At 51.9% G+C, this 21642-nt stretch overlaps 5 protein-coding genes across 5 annotated transcripts; 3 read left to right on the top strand and 2 right to left on the bottom strand.

Annotated features, from left to right (window-relative positions):
• Positions 1-1579: 1579 nt before the first annotated feature.
• Positions 1580-4192, top strand: PGRI_060130 (uncharacterized protein; the record flags this gene model as incomplete). The annotated part of the gene is made up of 1 exon (XM_040793727.1): positions 1580-4192. The coding sequence occupies one exon, from the start codon at positions 1580-1582 to the stop codon at positions 4190-4192; it is 2613 nt and encodes an 870-aa protein (XP_040648582.1).
• Positions 4193-5051: 859 nt separating this feature from the next.
• Positions 5052-5654, bottom strand: PGRI_060140 (uncharacterized protein; the record flags this gene model as incomplete). The annotated part of the gene is made up of 1 exon (XM_040793728.1): positions 5052-5654. The coding sequence occupies one exon, from the start codon at positions 5652-5654 to the stop codon at positions 5052-5054; it is 603 nt and encodes a 200-aa protein (XP_040648583.1).
• A 2334-nt stretch (positions 5655-7988) lies between these two features.
• Positions 7989-9211, top strand: PGRI_060150 (uncharacterized protein; the record flags this gene model as incomplete). The annotated part of the gene is made up of 2 exons (XM_040793729.1): positions 7989-8225; positions 8279-9211. 2 exons carry the CDS (start codon positions 7989-7991, stop codon positions 9209-9211), a joined length of 1170 nt encoding a protein of 389 aa, XP_040648584.1.
• Positions 9212-11091: 1880 nt separating this feature from the next.
• Positions 11092-14607, top strand: PGRI_060160 (GTPase-activating protein; the record flags this gene model as incomplete). The annotated part of the gene is made up of 3 exons (XM_040793730.1): positions 11092-11896; positions 11957-12308; positions 12357-14607. The coding sequence occupies 3 exons, from the start codon at positions 11092-11094 to the stop codon at positions 14605-14607; spliced, it is 3408 nt and encodes a 1135-aa protein (XP_040648585.1).
• A 737-nt stretch (positions 14608-15344) lies between these two features.
• PGRI_060170 (putative Rho guanyl nucleotide exchange factor) lies at positions 15345-20711 on the bottom strand (the record flags this gene model as incomplete). The annotated part of the gene is made up of 2 exons (XM_040793731.1): positions 15345-16088; positions 16143-20711. The coding sequence occupies 2 exons, from the start codon at positions 20709-20711 to the stop codon at positions 15345-15347; spliced, it is 5313 nt and encodes a 1770-aa protein (XP_040648586.1).
• Between the last annotated feature and the right edge of the window lie 931 nt (positions 20712-21642).

Consider the following 21642-nt stretch of genomic DNA (forward strand, 5'->3'; position numbering starts at 1 on the left):
GGTGGTTGTTTGAGGTATTTTTGACGTCTTGCTGGGAGAATCTAAAGCAAATATGGTGTCAGTCCCTTTGGATGGCCACGAGTAATTTGAGGTAAAGGGAACACATACCTTGTTCACGTAACATGCCACACTTCCAGAGGTCCAACCTTGAAAGGGTTGAAACATTCGGCAAAAGCACTAGAGGTAGATAGCGGTTTTTGCAAATGTCCAACCTTATAACTGAACGCCCATTTGGTTACCAAGTCCTTAGTTGTGTCAAACGCGGTGTGAAATGTTTTGAAATAGCTGCAAAGTGTCCATACCTTGGTCCAAACTCGGTTGTCGTTTTTTTCTTCATGGAATTCCTCCACAAAGCGAATTCCAAGGCCATTCTACCATTGTTCGGGATGTGAACTGGGTCTGATAGTCGCCTTGCTGTTCTGACCCAATATAGGTTTGTCACCGACGGGATGCTGGTTGGTCGCTGGTTGTCGTGGCTAGCTTGTCACCTGTGGGACCGAGGGACTATCCCTAGGAGCGGCTCTGGGGAATATGATCTTCGTGTGAGCCATAAGAATGAGGGTATGGAGGCTTAGGACTGAATGAACTCACATCATAAAGTAGTTGAAACGCACCAATGCTTGCACATCGATGGTTGACACTGGGTAGACACTCCAGAGGGTATAGAATCAGGGATAAGACCGCTCTTTCGACAAAGAGTCATGGTGGTAGTAATCCCTAGTAATCCCCAGCCCGACTGTATTCCAGAATGCAGTAGATATAGTGGCATAAAATAGCCCAGACTTGTATTAAGCCTTGGAAGAACAACGTACTCGGCAAGCCGGAGTGCACAGACCTTCGGCAAGCCGAGAACATTCAGCCTCAAAACTACATGAGACAGATCCCATGTCTACATGCATATCACTGAGCAGCCATTGGGATTGTCTAAGCAAAAGCCCATTCTACGCAAAATAGAAAAACACAATTAAATAGACATATAGTTAGAAGTTTAATGGGGGCTGTATTGTTGAAAGAGACGTTCTATTCCTAGAAATGAGCATTCAAGGGACCGATGAGACAACTCATTGTTCTCTTTATTGGCGATTTCATAATAGCCATTGTTGAAGAAAGGTCTTGTCACCAGTCAACAATGGGGGAACCCATTGATTGGTTAAGAGCTGTGAGACCAAGTCATTGAGGAAGGTCATTGACCAATAGGCCCCCAGAGCCTCAATAACACGCCGTTTGTCGAGGCCTATAAATTCTCCCCTTCGATCTCAGCTGCTCTTCCTTCTTCCTCTCCTCTCTCCCCTCTCTTCCCCATCGTCCCCAGTTTTATTTTTCATGCTTTATCCACAAAGCGTCTTCCTTCACATTGTTCATCCCGTTTATTTTCGTTTCGTTTCGAGTGAGTCTTTCCAAGCCTTCATTTCTTTTTGATCGCATGGTCTCTAGCCACTTGTAACGTAGCAGTTTCAATAATCTCTCTGAAGTCTCTAAGGGACTAACATCTTGTCCTTGCTTCGTTCGTGAGTTCACCTGCCTTTCTAATCAACCTTTTCTTCTCGATCATCATCTCTAACATCTTTCAAGGTTCATTATGGCACCGCAACAAGGACCTTCCCGCCGAAACGGGGTTATTGGGTTTACGATGATGGGTGCCCCGACCCCCGTGATCCCTCCAACCCCCAATCCTCCATCCGCCCCCTCCAACAACCATGGTCCTCCGCACAGGATCACCCCCCTGGTGGGCCCCGACACAGCCCATTCCACATTCTGGGGACAGAGCACCGCCCCAAGTCAAACTCAGCGCGACCTCAGCGCGTTGAGCGAAAGACTTGCGGACGCAGAGAGCACTGTCCATCGTCAGGAGAGCGAGCTTGCTGACGTCAGGTCCCAGGCGTCTGCCCTCAAAGCCCAACTGACGAAGCAGCGAAGCACCACCCGCTTCGTTGACCAGAATGAGATGGATCGTATGATCCATCGATCTACCGACAACCGGTCCAAGGAGATCGACGCCCAATTGGAAACAATTACCAGCCGGCTAGACGAGGTCTCTGAAGACCTCGTCCGTGCCAAGGGCGACAAAGCTGCGCTGCGAGATTGGCAGCGTCGAGTCCGTAAGGACCGAGAAGACATAAGGGAGCTCCGTGTGCTAGTTGCCGGGGCAAAGAACATGGAGCAGCAAGCTCGCTTCCGAGCCGTGGAGAGCCGGTTCCAAGGGCTCCTCGGAAGCATGGAAAACATGCTTGCTGTGGCCATTCAAAAAACCAGTGCGGGCCAGGCCCCATCTCACACACTACCCACAAGTGTGTCCACGGTCAAGGAACCTGTGGTTGTCTGCCATCCGGTCGTGGGAAGCGAACAGCCAAGCTCCCATGGCCAGGCATTGGACAGTCAACCACAGAAAGTGGACAAGGGGAAAGGACGTGGTCCGAGAGTCCTCCCCCGCGAAGAATGGGAGTGTGATGAGAACCTGGTCCCGATTGGTAAGCGACCAGTCCATGATTTCGAACAGTTTAGCGAGCTCAAGCCAACTAATTCTCATGTCACCCCACGAGAAGGGACCCCGATGAGTGTCTGGGTGGAGACCTCACGAGAAGGGACCCCGATGAGTGTCTGTTTTGACAACTCACGGGAAGGGTCCCCAATGAGTGTCTGCACTCAGACCTCACGAGAAGGGTCCCCAATGAGCGTCTGCTTTGATATCGAAACTGACGAATTCATGGACTGGGAGCCAGTATATGAGCCAATGTTCACCCCTCGGCAGCTAGAACTGGCAAAATTGAACTACGGTTTTATGGATTGGGAGATTGTGCGCAAGCGTGTAGGTGTCGACATCAGCGACGACGACCAACCGCCCCGCAAAAAGAGGGTCACCCAAGAAATCGTGGAAGCCAACGGTTCGGTTCTGCTTCCAAAATCTGGGGTAGACGTGATGAACACAGTCCCGAAAGTGCCGGAAGTGAGTGTGCCAGCTGTTTCGCAGCCAGCTCAATCTGTGCACGTTTCGATAGAGGCTGTCCCCACCCAGGCGGTCACGAGTGAGCCAGCTGTTTCGCAGCCAACTCAGACTGTTCAGGGGGGCATCGACACTGTGTCGACCGTGGAGGTGCCTAATGAGGCAGCTGTGAGTGTGCCCGCTGTTCCTAAGCCAACTCAAGCTGTTCTCACCCAGACAGTCATGAGTGAGCCAGCTGTTTCGCAGCCAACTCAGACTGTTCAGGAGTGCATCGACACTGTGTCGACCGTGGAGGTGCCTAATGAGGCAGCTGTGAGTGTGCCCGCTGTTCCTAAGCCAACTCAAGCTGCCTCTGAGACCACTTTGCACGGGTCTATTGCCCCTGGGGACACTCTGGTCGCCCCTACTGTTCTTATCACGTCTGATGAAGTTGCGGGTGCACTTGCTCCCAGCAAGCCAACCCCAACTGAGTCAACCCAGATTATTGAGCCATCGTCGGCTGAGAAAATTCCGAGTGTGCCTGCTGTAACTAAGCCAACTCCGAATCAATCAGATGCGACGTGGCAGCCAGAAGATGAGCTTGTTGTTCCGAGCTTGCGGACCGGTACTCGTTCGCACCTCGATATATTGCTTACGAGACGCGCGGCAAGGACTCAAGCTCGATCTGATATTATGTCTTCTGAGGGGTTGCAGGTCACAGCAACCTCTCCAACCATCTCTACCTCTTCCATGGTGGCCAGTCCCGAAGACGCTTCGGTCAAGAATGCCGTTGCAACAGGGACAGATTCCCGTGCGGGGGTTTCGAAAGGCGCCAAGAAGGTTGAGTATGCCAAACCCCTACCCTGCAGCGCTCAACAGACAGCAGAAGAACAGCGCGTGGAAATGGGAGGAGCAGAGGCAGCGACTTCTGGTTTTCAAATGCCAGGAGCGTGGCCTTCCTACCCTCCCGCGGTCACTGCGTCTGACGAGTCCGACATGCAAAAGGGGTCGGCTTTCCTAAGGGGGTTGTGGACAGGAGCTCGTCGGCTCTCCTTCGGTGTATTCGCTATGGTGATGATGATTCTGTTGATGATTCTGCTGTCGTTCCCCCTATGGGCAGGTCATCTCGGACACCTAGTCTACGCCTTGGAGGGTCCTGAACAGTTCCTGGAGGAACTGCGCTGGGAACATGGATATGGTGTTCCATTCGTGGAGCAGATTATCTTTTTCCTCCTACGGTGCTTTGCCGGAGACCGGACTTTGTTCGGTTAACGGTAAGCGGTACAATGCGCACCTCGTCGAGGGGAGGGACGAATGGGCCACCTCTTGAATCCGCGCCCACGATAATACAGCAAGCGATAATGCAGCAAGCTGGCAAGTCCGATGATTGCCGCTTCACCTGCACAGTTACAGCGACAAGTGTGTGTTACCGAACACACTGAAACAAGACCTCATTGTTGGAGTACCCTTGTTTCCCTCACCCGGGAGGGTGATGGATGATTATCATTGTCGACGCCCATGGCATCTTGTCGGGGCACCTGTTCTGAGTTGTGTTCGATTTTCTTGTTTGCCCACCCTTCGGGGTGTTGTATGATTGTTTGTGTCGGTTGTCAAAAGACAACATGTACGATTTGGTTGTTGTGCACCCTTTTGGGTGATGTACGATTTTCGTGCTGGCTTCGTGCTCGGCAGGCCGACCATGCCATTTTGTGGCAATACGCCAGCTCCTGGGAGTGGAGAGCATTATATTATCTCCCAAGAGCTGGCAAGATGGTATAAACAACACCATCTGCATGGTCGGCCTGCCGAGTGCGCGGCAGAAACAACATCCAGCGCCTGGGAGATGGCGACATTATATCATCTCCCAGGGGCTGGCTATCATATGTGTGTTCAGCGGGCTGACCATCCCACCTTCATAAAATGCCAGCTCCTGGGAGCGGAGAGTATTATACGATCTCCCAGGAGCTGGCGAGATGGTACGGACAACGCCATCTGGATGGTCGGCCTGCTGAACACGCGGCGGGAACAACAGCCCCCGTAGGAAGATGGGACCTTAGTATCATCTCCTGGGGGCTGGCAGCATGGCACAAAGGCTGCCACCTGCGTGTTCGCGGGCTGATCATGCTATTTTTCAGCAATAGCCACCTTCTGGGAGATCATGAAATGGTCCCCCGCTCCCAGAAGCAGGCGTGTTGTTGCAAAGTAGCATGGTCAGTCCGCCGAAGGCACAGGTGGTGGCTCTTGTGGCATGCTGCCAGCCCACAGGAGATGATATAAAGGGCTCATCGCCTAGGGTTTGCGGTTGTTCCCGAGACATGCTCAGCAGGCTGGCGACACCAAGCTTCAATACCAGCCGGCTCCTGGGAGCGGGGGACCATTTCATGATCTCCCAGGAGCCGGCTGTTCGGCCAGCCTGCTGAGCATGTCCATTAACCAAGACCTCGCCAGCCCCTGGGAGACAAGGACCACTTTGTGATCTCCCAGGGGCTGGCACCATATGTCCAGCAGGCTGGCCACACCAAGCTTTAGGAGCAGCCGGGTCCTGGGAGCGGGGGACCACTTTAATGATCTCCCGGACCCGGCTGCTCAGCCAGCCTGCTGGGCACCCACCAAGACCGCCAGCCCCTGGGAGACAAGGACCACTTTGTGATCTCCTAGGGGCTGGCACCATATGTCCAGCAGGCTGGCCACACCGAGCTTCAGCACCAGCCGGGTCCTGGGAGCGGGGGACCATTTTTATGATCTCCTAGGACCCGGCTGCTCGGCCAGCCTGCTGGACACACCCACCAAGACCTCGCCAGCCCCTAGGAGAAAAGGACCACTCTGTGATCTCCTAGGGGCTGGCACCATGTATCCAGCAGGCTGGCCACACCAAGCTTCAGCACCAGCCGGGTCCTGGGAGCGGGGGACCACTTTATGATCTCCCAGGACCCGGCTGCTTGGCCAGCCTGCTGGACACCCACCAAGACCGCCAGCCCCTGGGAGACAAGGACCACTTTGTGATCTCCCAGGGGCTGGCACCATATGTCCAGCAGGCTGGCCACACCGAGCTTCAGCACCAGCCGGGTCCTGGGAGCGGGGGACCACTTTATGATCTCCCAGGACCCGGCTGCTCGGCCAGCCTGCTGGGCACCCACCAAGACCGCCAGCCCCTAGGAGAAGAGGACCACTTTAGGACCTCCTAGGGGCTAGCACCATATGTCCAGCAGGCTGGCCACACCGAGCTTCAGCACCAGCCGGGTCCTGGGAGCGGGGGACCACTTTATGATCTCCCAGGACCCGGCTGCTCGGCCAGCCTGCTGGACACCCACCAAGACCGCCAGCCCCTGGGAGACAAGGACCACTTTGTAATCTCCCAGGGGCTGACAATATGGCATAAAAGCTGCCACCTATGTGTCCAGTAGGCTGGTCATACCACCTTAAGAAGCAGCCGGGTCCTGGGAGCGGGACCATTTTTATGACCTCCCGTGACCCGGCTGCTCGGCCAGCCTACTGGGCATGTCCATTAACCTAGACCGCCAGCCCCTAGGAGAAGAGGACCACTTTAGGACCTCCTAGGGGATAGCAACATATGCCCAGCAGGCTGGCCACACCGAGCCTCAGTAGCGGCCGGCTCCTGGGAGCGGGGGACCATTTTTATGATCTCCCAGGACCCGGCTACTCGGCCAGCCTGCTGGACACCTACTAAGACCGCCAGCCCCTAGGAGACAAGGACCACTTTGTGGTCTCCTAGGGGCTGGCACCATATGTCCAGCAGGCTGGCTATACTACCTTAAGAAGCAGCCGGGTCCTAGGAGAGGGACCATTTTTATGACCTCCCGTGACCCGGCTGCTCGGCCAGCCTACTGGGCATGTCCATTAACCTAGACCGCCAGCCCCTAGGAGAAGAGGACCACTTTAGGACCTCCTAGGGGATAGCAACATATGCCCAGCAGGCTGGCCACACCGAGCCTCAGTAGCGGCCGGCTCCTGGGAGCGGGGGACCACTTTATGATCTCCCGGGACCCGGCTGCTCGGCCAGCCTGTTGGGCATGTCCATTAACCCAGACCGCCAGCCCCTGGGAGAAGAGGACCACTTTAGGACCACCTAGGGGCTGGCAATATGGCACAAAATCTGCCACATATGTGTCCAGCAGGCTGGCCACACTGAGCTGCAATATCAGCCGGCTTCTGGGTGGGGGGACCACTTTTATGATCTCCCAGGAACCGGCTCCTCGGCCAGCCTGCTGGGCATACCTCAGAAAATAACCGCCAGCCCCTAGGAGAAGACGACCACTTTAGGACCTCCCAGGGGCTAGCCATACCGAGTTTCAGCATCAGCCGGCTCCTGGGAGCGGGGGATCACTTTATGATCTCCGAGGCGCTGGCAGCATGGCTTCAAGCCAGGCCACCTGAGTATTCAGCAGGCCAGCCATGCCAATTTGCAACAGCATGCCAGCTCCTGGGAGCGGGGGACCATTATACGATCTTCCAGGGGCTAGCACATGAGATGAAACCATGCCACCTGAGTGTTAAGGGGGTTGAACATGCCAATTCAAAGCAACAGCCAGTCCCTGAGATCTGGGAACACAATTCTACCTCCCAGGAGCTGGAAAAAACATGACACTGAAGTATACGTCTCGGCATGGCACAAACACAAATTGGCCTGCTCGACGTTCACTAGGCTAGCAATACTCATATCGCGCTCATCCTAATTTTTGAACGCATATCCAACATGTGTGGGAGTTGGTTGCCATTCTGATCTTTCAAAAGCTCATGGAAACATACAACACTGTATTGAGAGGGTCGTTTGTGGATCCGAATACGAACACGACTTTCCAAACAGGACTGGAGATGCCACTTACACAGTCAGCAAGCTGACTGTCCACTATCCACCAATGAAAACATGAGCCACGCATACGCTGGCGTCACCCACTCCACTTCCCGCTGAAAGAAGATCACTTATCTCCATACCATACCCTCAAAGATATTGTTCATCATATCGTTATTGAGTATCGTCTTACTTTAAGGAGAGAAGCATCGACGTGCTCCTAACTTGCTTTTGCTTCGGGCTTCGTTTCCTTCCACCATGTTTGTGCGATCCGTCTTGCTAGGTGGCGCCGCTGCTATTGGCGCTAGCGCCATGCTGGTTGTCCCCGAGATGGAACCTAAAGTCGATATGATTGAAGATGAATTTGTGAATGTTCATCATCTGCTTATGCCTGACGTTCACCATGCTGTTGTTGACCTACCCTGCTCTGAATGTCCTCTCCGTGAAACCAACGACGGTGTTGTTAGTTGGACGGAGGGCAAACCATCATCTCTGGTAAGATGCTAGAATTATTTTATTCACACGAGCTGGCTAACAACCCCCCATAGAATCTGGATTTCTCCATCGAAGACAACCGCCTACTGGCCAACGGTCGTCAAATATTCCCACCGGCCCCGCCCATTCCAATTCTTGCTGTGCAACAAAATGAAGAGGGAGAGGACTCCACTCTCATGCCTGTTGGGTATGCGCTTGAAATTATGCCAATGGCCGCACCATCTGACGAGCCGGGCTACGAACTGCTGGACATTCGCTTTACTGTTCTCGACCTGGAAGCTCACCCAGTCCCCGTCGATACCGTTGCGATCACCGTTCTACAGGATCCCAACGGCGAGCTCTTCATCGCTCGGACTAAAATCGAAAATACCACTCCTGCTGCCGACCGATTATCTTGGAAGCAGTGCCATGGCAAAGCCAAATGCCTTCAGGAACTTCTGGTCTCTCGCATTCGGGGCCTCTTGGCTAGTGCCAAGGCTCGCGTGATGGGCATGGCAAAAGCCGGCCGCAAGAGCTGCCATGGCAAATTCAAGGGCAAGACAATGGGCCACCACGAAGAAGGCCATGAGGGTATGCCTTTCTCTCCCCAGCCTTCTTTCGGGAAAGAGGGCTCTGGGAGTGAAATGTTTGGCCCCGGAGGCCACCATGCCCATGCCCATGGCTCCACTCATCCCCACCAGCATCACCTATACCACGGCGCTTTCGCTCGCGCTTTCTCTCGCATTGTGCACTTTATTGTTGTCCCAGCTGTCCTGGGTGTCCTGGCCGGATTGACTGCTAGTGCCATTGGAATGCTGGTCGGCCAGGCTGTGGTTTTCCTCTGGCAACGCTACCGCAGCACCACTTCTGTGGAGCCCAAGGCCGCCTGGGAAGACGGCGAGGCCTGCGAAAAGCAGGGCCTCGTGATCATCCCTCGTTCCTCCGAGGAGGTTCTTCCTGAATACACTGGCCCTTCTCAGGCCCGAGGATCACTCGATAAGAATTAACAGAAAAACAAATACCAACCCAATACCAAACATTGAAAATGAAAAAGAACAGCAGAAAAAAAAAGAAAAAAAAAACAAAAAAACAAAAAACAAACAAACAAACAAACAAACAAAAAAAAAGAAATAAGAAAAAAAGAAAAAAACAAAAAAAACAAAAAAAAAACAAACATATTGATGTCGTCTTTCAACCGAGGCTTGCTATCTTTTGTCTGAGTCTCGGGCTATTTTCATGGTGCCCAGTCTCATATGAGACATTCAGCCAGACTTTACGTCCTACGGACAGTGCTCACACTTCGCCATCCTTAATCAACGGCCATTGCCAGCCAGATTAGCCTTTCCTCTCATTATCTAGGCCAATGGGCTAGCAAACACCAAGCCCTCTCACGATCAAGGCTTATCGACAAGAACCGAAAAGAAATACAACAAATTGTTCCGCTGTCGTTTGACCCAGACTATGGCCATCGTCAGCTATACTGGGCTCTCAAATTATTCTCCACCGCCAATCCACACGATTGCAATTTGCCCTATGAAGCTTGAAGTCACTCCACAAGAACAAACATATCAAAGCAAATCCCAAAAAGTTCCGCTGTCGATTACCATGTGGCAGCCACAGTGTAAACTGGACTTTCCACTTTATCCGCAGCCAGACCTATACGTGCAACGCTAAAGCTTTGGGCCACTCGACGACCTGTCACCAACCACACCAGGCTCTCCACTCATTCCTACGGCAATCCGCATGATTGCAACTAGCCCTGCGAAGCTTGAGGTCACTTGACAAGAACCCAAAATCAAAATAAGTGTTCAGCTGTCGTCCGGCCTATCGCCATCACCAGTCGTACTTGACATTCCACTTGTTTCCACGTCCAAAAAATCCACATTCACGCAATGTTGAAGCTTTGGCCTCTCCACAAGAACGAAACCAATGAACAAAAAAGTTCCGCTGTCTTTCGACCTACGCCTATCACTAGCCACAACTAAGCTCTACATTTTTTCTCGTTTTCTCCAAGGTCAATGCTTCTTAAAAGACCCTCTGGCACTAGAATCACTTCTACCGTCTTCTGATCAAGGGCCAATACCACTTGCACAGGCTGCACAGTGTTGAGTCAATCTTCTATGTTTGTTCGCCCGGACGAGTCTATCCCACGCCAATTTTCCATGGCCAATGTTGCCTTGAGCTTGGTTTTACTCAAATCTTTGTTCGTCTCGATTTGTCCTTTTTCCATTGTATTCTTGATGCCCTCCCATCTCAGGCTTGTGCAGTCTTTCTTGTGCAGTGTGAATCAAGTCTCATAAATTGAAATATCTTAGCTTTCATTCTAATGTAGTGTAGGGTCGTAACCCATGTAGTCACTGATATGCTCCCTTAGAGTTGAAGTATACGCATTGCGCGTGTTTATGCTATGCAACAGTGGTCATATATTAACACGAATATAAATATTCAATCCTACGATGTATCTTGTAGATGTCATTACCCTGCAGCTATCGGCTTACAACACGAATTGCACAATACGCAAGTCAAGTACAGGGGAAAGAACAATTCCTACAAAAGACTTGCTCATGTTCGAAGAATGCTGTCCACGGGTGATGCCAAGCTATGCATAAGGCTGAGGACTGTCACGTGAAGCCGGCATCATCACGCCCCCTCTTATCAATCCGACAACAACACCCGACTTGACCCTCTTGTTCTGCAGGCCTAGTCCTCGGCCAAGGATGATTTAGCTTGTACGATGACCTTGAAGCTTCAATTTCACCTACGCACGGGCTCTTTTTTCCTATTCCTAGCCCGGATCTGCTCGAAGCCCCTAACTGTAGCTTGATCCCACATCATCGGTTGTCGGCTCCAACGCATTCTCACAACTTCCCACGTTCACCTCTCCAACATGATACCGTGGTCATCCTTCGTCCAGAAGGCCCAGAGCCTGATTGACCCTGCCAATTTCAACATCCCCGCCCTATCCTCGCCCGATCATAATCCTTCCAAGGCATCGCTGTTCCGGCAACAGTTCCGCCTCCCTGATTCCCAGAACCCGCTCCAAGAAATCACCGCTGATCTCGTTCTCCCACTACCCAACTCGTCGGCAAATCATGGAGATGGCTCCCGCAGGGTTGACCGAGCAGGAAACACATACGCCGGGCGTCTGCATCTGAGTGAACGTTTCATCTGCTTTTCAACCCAGCCTACTAGCTTTATTCCTTCTGCCACAGCAAGTGCCTCAACCGCTTGGACTGGCCAGACGCACGGCACTGGGCCATCAGGCAATGGATTCATTCTTCCGCTGTCCTGCATACGACGTGTCGAACGCCTTCATAGCGCCAGCCATGTTTTCTCCCTGGCACTCACAACATGGAATGGTCTGCTCTATAAGCAACAAGAACCCAACTTCGCCCCTCAACGCCTCATATTGCAGCTTGTCGGTAGCAGACAGGCGTGCGAGCGATTCTGTGACACGCTGAAAAAAGGCTTGCGGGAAGGAATGAAGGAGGTTGACAGCTTGCGGACTGTCGTCTCGGATTGTTATTCGGAATATCTGCTCTCAGGTGCAAAAGGAAAGGGACAAGATGGGAATGAGGCTGACACTCGTCAACCCCCGGATGCCGGGCTGGGTCTGATTTTCCGCTACCCCGGTGATGCACGCAAGCTGCGTGATCGTAGCAAGATGAGACTTTGGGGCGAATATTTTAGAGGTAACAAGAGGACTATTTCCGTTATCATTGTTATTTCAGCATTTGACTGATACCGTCTAGAAAATGGTCGCAATGCCACTTTGGTTCGCCAACCAACCTTCCACAAGCTGATCAGAGTTGGCTTGCCCAATCGGTTACGCGGAGAAATATGGGAGCTTACATCCGGTTCTTTGTTCCTTCGTCTCCACTCTCCGATGCAGTATCAACAGACATTAGCCAAATTTGAGGGACAAGAATCCCTTGCTATCGACGAGATTGAGAAAGATCTGAACCGCAGCCTACCAGAGTATCCTGGTTTCCAGAGTGAAGAAGGCATTGGACGCTTGCGACGAGTTCTCACAGCTTACAGTTGGGTTGACCCAGAAATTGGGTATTGCCAAGCCATGAACATCGTGGTCGCCGCGTTGTTGATGTATGTTTAAAATCTCAATTTGCACAGGGTGTCTGCTAACCTGCCTAGATATATGTCCGAGGCCCAGGCATTTTTCCTTCTCTCTGTGCTATGTGACCGTCTCCTCCCAGGTTACTATTCAACAACAATGTACGGCACACTACTCGATCAGAAGGTGTTTGAGTCTCTAGTTGAGAAAACCATGCCGGTGCTCTGGGATCATCTCACCAAATCAGATGTTCAACTTTCTGTGGTATCGTTGCCATGGTTTCTCTCCCTCTATATCAACTCCATGCCACTCGTCTTTGCTTTCCGTGTCCTGGATGTGTTTTTCTTAGAAGGGCCAAAAGTCCTATTCCAGGTCGGTCTTGCCATTCTCCGTGTTAACGGCGAGGAGCTTCTCGAAACACAAGATGATGGGTCGTTCATCTCTGTCTTGAAGTCTTATTTCTCACGATTGGACGAATCTGCCCACCCGAGATCAGAGAATCCCAAGCTACGGGCCATTACTAGATTCCAAGAATTGATGGTGGTTGCTTTCAAGGAGTTTTCTGGCATCACTCATAGCACTATCACCGAGACGCGCGAAAAACACAAGGGTGCTGTGCTAGAGAATATCGAGACGTTTGCAAAGCGTACTTCTATCCGCAATCTTGGACCCGAAAGCAAACGCCTGAGCGTAGATGATCTTGGAACGATATACGACCGCTTCTATGAAACATTATACCAGTGGGAACAGCACCAAAGAGTTATCGAGGAAGAGACAAGACGACAAGAGAGGAAGAAATCCTCACGCCTTTCCATGCTTGCTCCTCCTGCAGATACCGAAGTCGGCCGTGTTGGTCTTGGACCTAGCCCTATACATATGGATTACGATGCATTCCGGGAGTTCTTAGCCGCCACATCCAAATGGGCGGTCGCCGACTCCCCTGGACCATCGAGAAAAGAATCCCCGTCAGGGAAATCGGCATTTTGGGCGAACCGCAGGCAGCCAGCAGACCACGAGTTCATGCAGCGTCTCTACCGCAAGTGGGCCACAGACCCAGAGGAGGGATTGGATCTCCAAAATGTAGTGAATGGTCTCGCCCGCCTGAAGGGTTCCCCTGACATCATGAATAACATCAACTATTTCTTCAACCTGTACGACGACAGTGGAAATGGCCAGGTTGATCGCGAGGGGATCCTCAAAATGTCCGAGGCACTCTTGTTTCTCTCCCGGCGTGGGTTTGAGGGCACAATCACAGCCACTCCATCTGTGGAAAATCTGAACTCGGGAGACCGGGACCATGCTGATAACTCGCTCACCACTGACGAGAAATTCCTCGGAAGTGTCAGCGCGTTCATCCGTCGCTGTTTCGAATACGCCGACCCGAGCCACCCAGAAAACCGAAAAACAGCCCAGCAAGATGCAACGGCAGAGGCAACTGAAAAGCTAGACTCATTTGCTATCGGCGATGATGAAGAAGATCTGATTGATATTGATGATGCCAAGTCCATTGCTTCTCCAGCACCAGTCGCAATTCCCCAGCCAGCTAAGTCTACCATCGCCGAGTCAGATAGTCACGGCGATAACCACTCAACATCCGAGTCTGCCAATCCAGCCCTCGACCCTAATAACCCCCTACATATAACTCTCCCTACTTTCCGAATGGTTGTCCTAGCCGACGAACTTCTGGAGCAGTTTTTTGAGTCCTACTTTCCCCAATCTTTCCACCTTTCAGACCATCCCCACCCCGCGGCTCTGGCCGCATCTTCCTCAATGTCATCCAACCTCACAACATTCTCCAACCTCGGCAGCATCCGTTCCTCCGGACTTAGCGCCGGCTCAGCAGCGCCTATCGCTGGGGCCTCAGGAGGCATCGTGCCCCCGGGCAAGGGGCTGCGAGGCGTCCTCGACAACATCGTCTCAGACGGAATCCGCATGGCAGCCGAAGTCAAGAAGCGAATGGACGAGGCGCAGCGCGACCTCGAGCGCAATGCTCTTGGCCGCGAGGAAGAAGAAGACGACGAAGACGATGACGACTATCCCCGTCGTGAGCACAGTGCTGCCGCCATCCCTGGAGGTATCCCCAGCTGGGGAGCTGGCGCATACGGTGCTGATACGGAGCGCCGTAGCGTTGTCCGTGAAGCGGACCGTGACCTCCTAGAAGGAGCCGAGGTCCTCGACGGCGGAAAGGAAGAGAGAGCTTCTCTCTTAGACGGAAATGCGGCTCATGCTCCTCGTAAGGTCTCTGGCTCTGCGGCTTCTGTTAAGGGCCGTGGCTCTCCCACAGCCCGTGATGGCGAGGTTATCAGCAAGGTCGTCGAGTTTGAGTCATGATTTTCTTGCATACTGTCTCATGTCATATACGGCCATTTCATCTGTTTTTCTCATTGCCGATCCATTGTTGTGGATTGTCGCGCTATTCTGTACTACAACACTTGGGTTAGGATGTTTGAGTTCATTTTCCGATTGCGTGGTTCCTCTCGGATTAGATCATGGATTTTTAGACCACTTCTAGAAAGAGTCTGCTGGATCATTTCTTGTTTATTGGATGCACCGAATTCTACAGGATATTTGAGATTCATGCAAATATGTCGAGATCAAAAAATAGATTGAGACCTATGTGTTTCCACCAACTAAATCAAAAATTCGTTAAGGGCAAAGTAGCCCATGAAACAAAAGTGTTCTGAATTCAGAGAATCGTCAAGTCATGAGATGTAATGACGTTTTCTATGTACAGCAAGCATTATCATCAAGCAGGCTGGAACAACCCCAGGGGATGTAGGCGATCAATCACCACCAAAACCTTCGAAGTAGAAGTAGAATGGCAGTGTGTGGTGACGACGCAAAGAAGAAGAAACAGGGTATAAAACAAGCATAGGCATGGAGAATCGGGGCACCGCTCATGAACAACAGGTGTAACCATGGCGGCGAATAAAAGGCCCAAGAGTAGAAAGGGATGAAAAGGTGAAGAAAAAAAAGGGTAAGGTGCGTAAGCTCCAAGAGAAGAAGTATGAAACACAAACAAAATGTGAATCACGGCGACCCAAAAACGGTCAACTAGTATTTTTAGTTCAGTCTTTTTGGCCCTCATTTTCGAGAAGCTCCAAGACAATCTGGCTCCGCTCATACTCTGGATGTTGCATGCAGATTTTGACCGTGTTGCCCATGCCCGTGGGGGCTGGAGAGCCATTGCCGGCGCCGGAGAAACCACTGGCAAGACTCATCGAGCCACCGGTGCTGGCCTGAGCATTTCCATTGAGCGAGCCAGGTACTTTGCTGCCGTCGTCGATGCAGACGACATTGTGGCCGGGAATCACCTGCCGTAAACGGCCGTTCATTGCGTTGCGGACTTCGACGAAGTCCTCGTTGAAGAGAATTAGGAACTTGCCATAGAGACAGGCTGTGTGTGCACTGCCCACGAACTCCATGACGACACTGCGGGAGACGTCGCCGTGCTTGTTGACGTACACAGCGCATTGCTGGTAGGCTACTAGGAATTCGCTCTCGCTGAGACGGAACATGCCTAGTGGCTTAAGCCCGCTGATGCGGTTGGCGATGCTGTGTAGGGTATCGTGGGCATCTTGGGTATCGTTGGAGCTGAAGTCTGGGACAGACCATGAATGTTTCTTGTCGAGGGTGAGGACTTCAATGCCTTTTTGGGTCGAGATGGCAAGAGATGAGTGGAACATGTTAATTCGGTAGGTCTCGGCAGGGATGTAGAACTCGTCGTAATCGCGGAAGAACTCCGTTTGTGAACGACGAGAGAACAGGCGGCTTTTATTTGTGGATGATTTTTGCAGGACGGGCTCGAGAACCTGTATTGTATGAGTTTGCTGTTACTGTATCGAGTTCGCTCCGACTGTACGTACCTTGAATGTAGATGATAGTCCCTCGCGCTTTTTGTATAGGACCAAATACCGGTCCTTCAGACGACCAGCAGCAAAGAAACCAACTTCACGGTTTCCAGACAGCTTCTGCGGGGCTCGTCGAGCAGAATCCTGAGATGACTGGGAGGCTTTCCCACTAGCGGGACAGACCACGTCGAGGTGGTATGCAATCAAGGACCGATCTGCAATCAACAAGAGCAAATTGAAATCCTCAAACACAGCGACTTGCGTGACACGTGTGATGGGAATAGCTCTGTACCAGCCCCGCGGGTTATTGAGCTCAGACATGTACACTCCATAGTCTGTGCCAATTGCACACATAATGCGCCCAGGCGGCTGTTGGAACACTGTGGCACAGTTGACTGCAGTCCTGCATACCGCTGCAGGGCGAGTCTTCGAGGATTCATACTGTTTCTCGACTTCTTTGATCGCACGATGGAGAGGGGTTCCTTTGATGGTGACACTTTTAGAGCCGGGTGCATGGTCAGAGTATGCGAACGCAGTGTCCGCAAGCACACGTAGTCGGAAAGGCTCGGCGTTCTGCGAGAAGAGAGCAGCAGCATGCTTTGTCTTGGCTTCGATGATCTTTTGGCACCATTCCACGCGGCTTTGTGCCGAGAAAGCGTAGAGGGTATATGTTCCAGTTTTGCCTAAATGCTTGATTTTGAAAGGGTATAGGATTTTGTCGTCCTTTGAATTGTCAACAGTCCCGTTTCCTCCAGATGCACCAGACCCTGAATGCGCAAGAGGGCTGGCAGCACCCGCTTGGGAGGGTGTCACAGTCGCCACACCCCTGACCGATGATTTGATCACAGGGTCATCGTCGGTGCTTTCAAGGCCCAATAGGTCCATTGGAATAGGAAGTTTTGAAATATCGTATCGCTCATACTTCACTGCACGGTCACGCATTGTGAATATCTTGGCAAGCACAAGGTAATGGTCGAACAGGATGGCGTGTGTATCGACAAGGAATCTTGTGCGGGTTCCAGGACGTTGCAGCTCGCCTCGATGAATGATCTGTCGACCCAAGTGTTCCAGGTTGAGTTCAACTTCCTTCTTCATGTCGGGTCGCAATTGCAGCTTGGATGCCAGCTCCATCAAGTCGGCCTTCTTGTTCATTTCTCCCACTTTGTTGTCACACTCCAGCGCCACGACCTTGATCTCTTCAATGGCCTGTGCCAAATTTGTCTTTTCTTCGGTATCCTTGACCATGTTCTTGTGCACAGTCGCCAGAAGAAGAGTATACCGTTGAATTCTGGTAATCGGGGCTTTGAGGAAAGTATCCCAGCTGAGTCGACTTGATAGTTTATGCTCCCGCGCTTGGTTTAGGAATTGCTTGAAGTGCGGGTTGCGCTCGGCCTCTTTGCGCACAAGATAGTTTGCTGTTGGGAAAGTTGCAGCATAGTCGATGTAAACATTCTTAGCTTTGCGGATCCATTCCCGGAAAATGTCACTGAATCCCGAGATGAAAGGCCCTTGTTCTTTTTGACGGTATTTAAGCTGCGCCAGCAAGAAATCCTCGTTGACTCTCTTCACGGCATCAACCTTACCGAACACATCAGCCAAGAATTTGGGCAATCGCTTTGCCGGGATAATCGGAGGATTCATTCTGGCCAATTGGTCACGATAAAGTTCTCGTAGCACATCCAGTTGCGCGATGTAGGAGTCTTCTGTAGTGACAATTTCGTGCAAGTTGTTCTGTCGATCGACCTCTTTCTTCGGATGAGCTTCCCAGACTTCCTTGGGCACCTTGTAGAAAGTGACCCAGTCCTCGATTTTCTTCTGCGGTGCCATCATCTGTGCCTTGAGGTTGACCTTCTTCAGTGTCCGCATACAGTGGTGCGAGTAGCATCGACCGAAACTATCAGTATCCTCAATGTGCATCTCATGTAAGTGGAGTCTAGGAGAGTAGCATCCAGTGCCGGTAATCTGGAATAGTATACCCGAAAGAGTGCCTGAGCCGAATTTGACCCATTCTTCTTCTTTTACCAATGCTCCCTCTTCAAGCATACCGCTCACAACTCGCGCCGCCAGCGTCTCAGCATCAGCAATATTCATTGTGGGAACTTTGTGAGTGAACAATGCGACCATGGCATCGGCGATTGTTTGTTCTCTAAGGTCTGTTTCATCCTCACTCAGGTCTCTAATCCAGGACAAGAGAGAACTCAAAGCCCACGGCTCGCTACATTTCTTGAATTGCTCTGATGACAGCTTCGCGGGATGGAACTTCTTGCGCCGGCCAGCTGGGATGCTTGGCAGATCCAGCGTCATAGCCGCGGACGCTGCTGCTGGATCTATATGAGGTAGTTCCTTTTGTCGAAGTTGTAAGAGGAGTTCTTGCTGCTGCTGTCTATATCTGATCCGGTCCGCATCGGTCTTCGATCTCATAGGCGCATCAGTGCGCGGCCCAATAGGAGTCGACAAAGATGACGACCGCGGAACTTGGGACTGGCTCTGCAATGCATCGCCATAATGGTCCACAGAGGTTGGCAGGGAGGGGTTATACTGTGAATAACTATCCAAGTCATCCTGCTGCTCCGAGTCGCGGCTATATGTACCCGCGGGCATCAAAATTGACTGAAGGTCAACATTTCCAGCAGGACCAACAGGTGCTGGTGGTAACGGACGCATTCCAGGGTGGAAGAACAGATCTTCGGCTGCGGATCGGTGAGGGCTCTCATCGTCGGATTGATCTCCAGAATGGGTCTGATATGGTGTTTCTCCTTCATCGCCATAGTCAAAGCTCATCCGTCGGGAGTAAGCATCAGGTGCTGTCAATCCCCCTGTACCACTGGCATCTACTCTGGCATCAGCTGGCGCATGGTGGAGGCGATTTGCATAGTCATATGCAATAGACGGGTGCCTGTATTCATCGTAATACTCACCACGGCCATCAAGAGACACAGGGCTTCTGAATGAACCAGATGTGCCTGAAAATCCGTTGCCCGCGGGGTATGGGTGTTCTTCACCATAGTGGATGTTTGCTTGATAGCCTCCTTCCAGCTGTGCTAGATCCTGACCGCCGTAATCGGAATCTCTGTGAGGATCGGAGTGTGGTGAATGCCCTCCTGGCGATATGTTGGACCCTGATGCATTGGTTTCACGTCGCATCCGCCCTTGAAGACGCTCCTCGCGCGCTATGTCTTCTTGCCACATAATCAAGCCAGCAGTAGCCTCTGGATCGCTTCCGTCACTGTACGCATCATAATTCACCATATGGCCTGCACCTGGCTCCGTATTATCGTTGGTGTGGGTGTGCTCCTCATCAGGCGAGAAGTGCATGCGCGAAACAGAGCTAGCATGGGATGCTCTAGAGCTGTGGCGCCGGGCAAAGTCCTGAGAGCCCAATGCCGCCGCCTCATCCTCTCTGAGTACATCTTCATATGCCATGGGAGGTTCGGCTGGTAAGCGGTTGCCATTTGTCCTGGATTCATCAACCGGTGGTCCAGGAAGAGGTCGCGATTGGGGGTGTCGGGTCAAAGTGTCGGTCCGCATTGGCAATTCCGACTGCACAGGAGGAGTCGGCAAGGTTCGCCCTGCCCCTGAATGGGATACGCTTGGCCGATTGCCGTACAGGCCGTTTGCATGAGTCTGATGAACTGGAGGCGCCGGAGGCTGCTCTTCGAAGGAACCGCTTGGAACTGCTGGGATGTACTGGGGAACTGGAGGGTCATATGCGGCCCCTTGCGAATTGCTGTAGTAAGGACGTGATGTGACCGAAGGCATATGCATTATGCCCGGGGAGCTTGACGGCACATAAGAAGGCGAGAGGTTCGGCGACAAGGGGTTTGGTGACATGGGTTGGTACGAGCGTCCTCCATATGGGTGATCAGCGCTCCTCGGCGGTGGAAGCGGTGGTTGGTGCGGGGAGAAGCCGTACGATTGTGGAGTTGGCGGTGTCTGCCCGTAGTGTGAAGCTGCGCTCTGTCTTCTAGGTAGAACCGGGGAGCTCATTCCCGAAACTGTGGCAGACTGGTATGCCGCAGGATTATATGGTTGATGGGCTGAGGCTGGAGCAGCGTAAGAAGCGCTGGAGCCAGTGTACGTCTGAGGGTTATAAGCGAGGACAGGTTGCGACTGCGTGTGTGGAAGGCCGTATTGCTGCGGGTTGTAGGCCGGCTGGGATGATGATGCTGCTCCAGAATATTGGTACTGATAAGACATACTGGAGGTTTGCGAAGAGGCGCGACTCGGAGCCATGTGTGACATGGTGTCCGAAGAAGTCCGCGAATATCTCGAGTCCCTGTCGTCTTGAAAGGCTCCCTGCGGAGCGTTGTAACCACCATCTACTGCGCTATCACCATAACCACCTCCTTGTGCAGAATACTGTCTGTTTTCTTCGGTCGCTCTCATATTGTGGGCCTGGGCAGGGTTGAAGAATCCAGAGTCATCCCCAGCATTGTAGCTCGGCATCCTTCGAGGCAGGTGTTGGTCCGGCGCGGGGTTTGGGGGCGCATACCCATCATAGCGGCTGGTAGAGGGTGGGACAGAGGCTTGGGGGTTTGGAGATTGGCCGTAGTAGGCTTGTTGACCGTTTGGATATTGCGACATTGTTGCGGGGGGATGAGGCTCTAGCCAGATGTCGCCCGGGATTGCGCGAGGGATTTGGCAGAAACTTAAGAGCTCGGGCACTCAATCAAGCGAGTGAACGGCAAAACGAGTGACTAGTTCAGAGCAAATCAGAGTGATTTGAATGAGGGGAATGACCACGCGGGTCAATGACACGCTGTCGGAGAGATGGCTCTGGGCATTCCCGTTCAACACGATATACTAGTCTTGATATAAGGGAAACCAAGCCCTGTAATGCAAACCCAGAAGTTGTTGTTTTGGGGGGGGGGGAAATATGTGGGAAGTGTGTTGGGATTCACATCAGCCTGCGCCCACGCTAAGTCGAGGGATCGTCTCCACCGCCAACGGGGTTCACCACGCGCACTATATTTATTGTCGGAATAATATCACGAACATCTGTAAATGGTTTCGAATATATATGGAGAACTCTAGATGGGGTGTACAGCATATATATGTCTACGTTCAGCTTATCACATATTATTACATATAATTACATGTTATTAATTGGTGTTTATTCCCCGGAATCCGGGGGTCCGGACCCCATACTTTATTTTTCTTTGCTCAGGTCAAACACAGGATATGAGGAGACTATATATAGGTAATTAATGGGTCGTTAATAGGCTATAAATCCTAGAACGTGTATTTTCATAAATGATGAATATTTATGGCCCCCATTGCGTTTTTCTTTTCGCAAGGCTAAGAGGCTGATTCGTATTTGGCCCCCATATATATTGTGTCCACAACCACATGTGCAAACTTGGGCAACAGTATATTCTCGCCTAAAACGAGATTTGAGGCTTCTAAAATTGGGGAGCAGTTGTTCCTGGCTGACAATACTATAAAATGGTACTCCGTATACTTTACATAGAAACAAACGAGAACTAGGAATGTAGACATCATCTCAGTAGAATAG

This window comes from Penicillium griseofulvum (assembly GCF_001561935.1).
Source record: "Penicillium griseofulvum strain PG3 chromosome Unknown contig_95, whole genome shotgun sequence".
Taxonomy (NCBI): Eukaryota; Fungi; Ascomycota; class Eurotiomycetes; order Eurotiales; family Aspergillaceae; genus Penicillium; species Penicillium griseofulvum.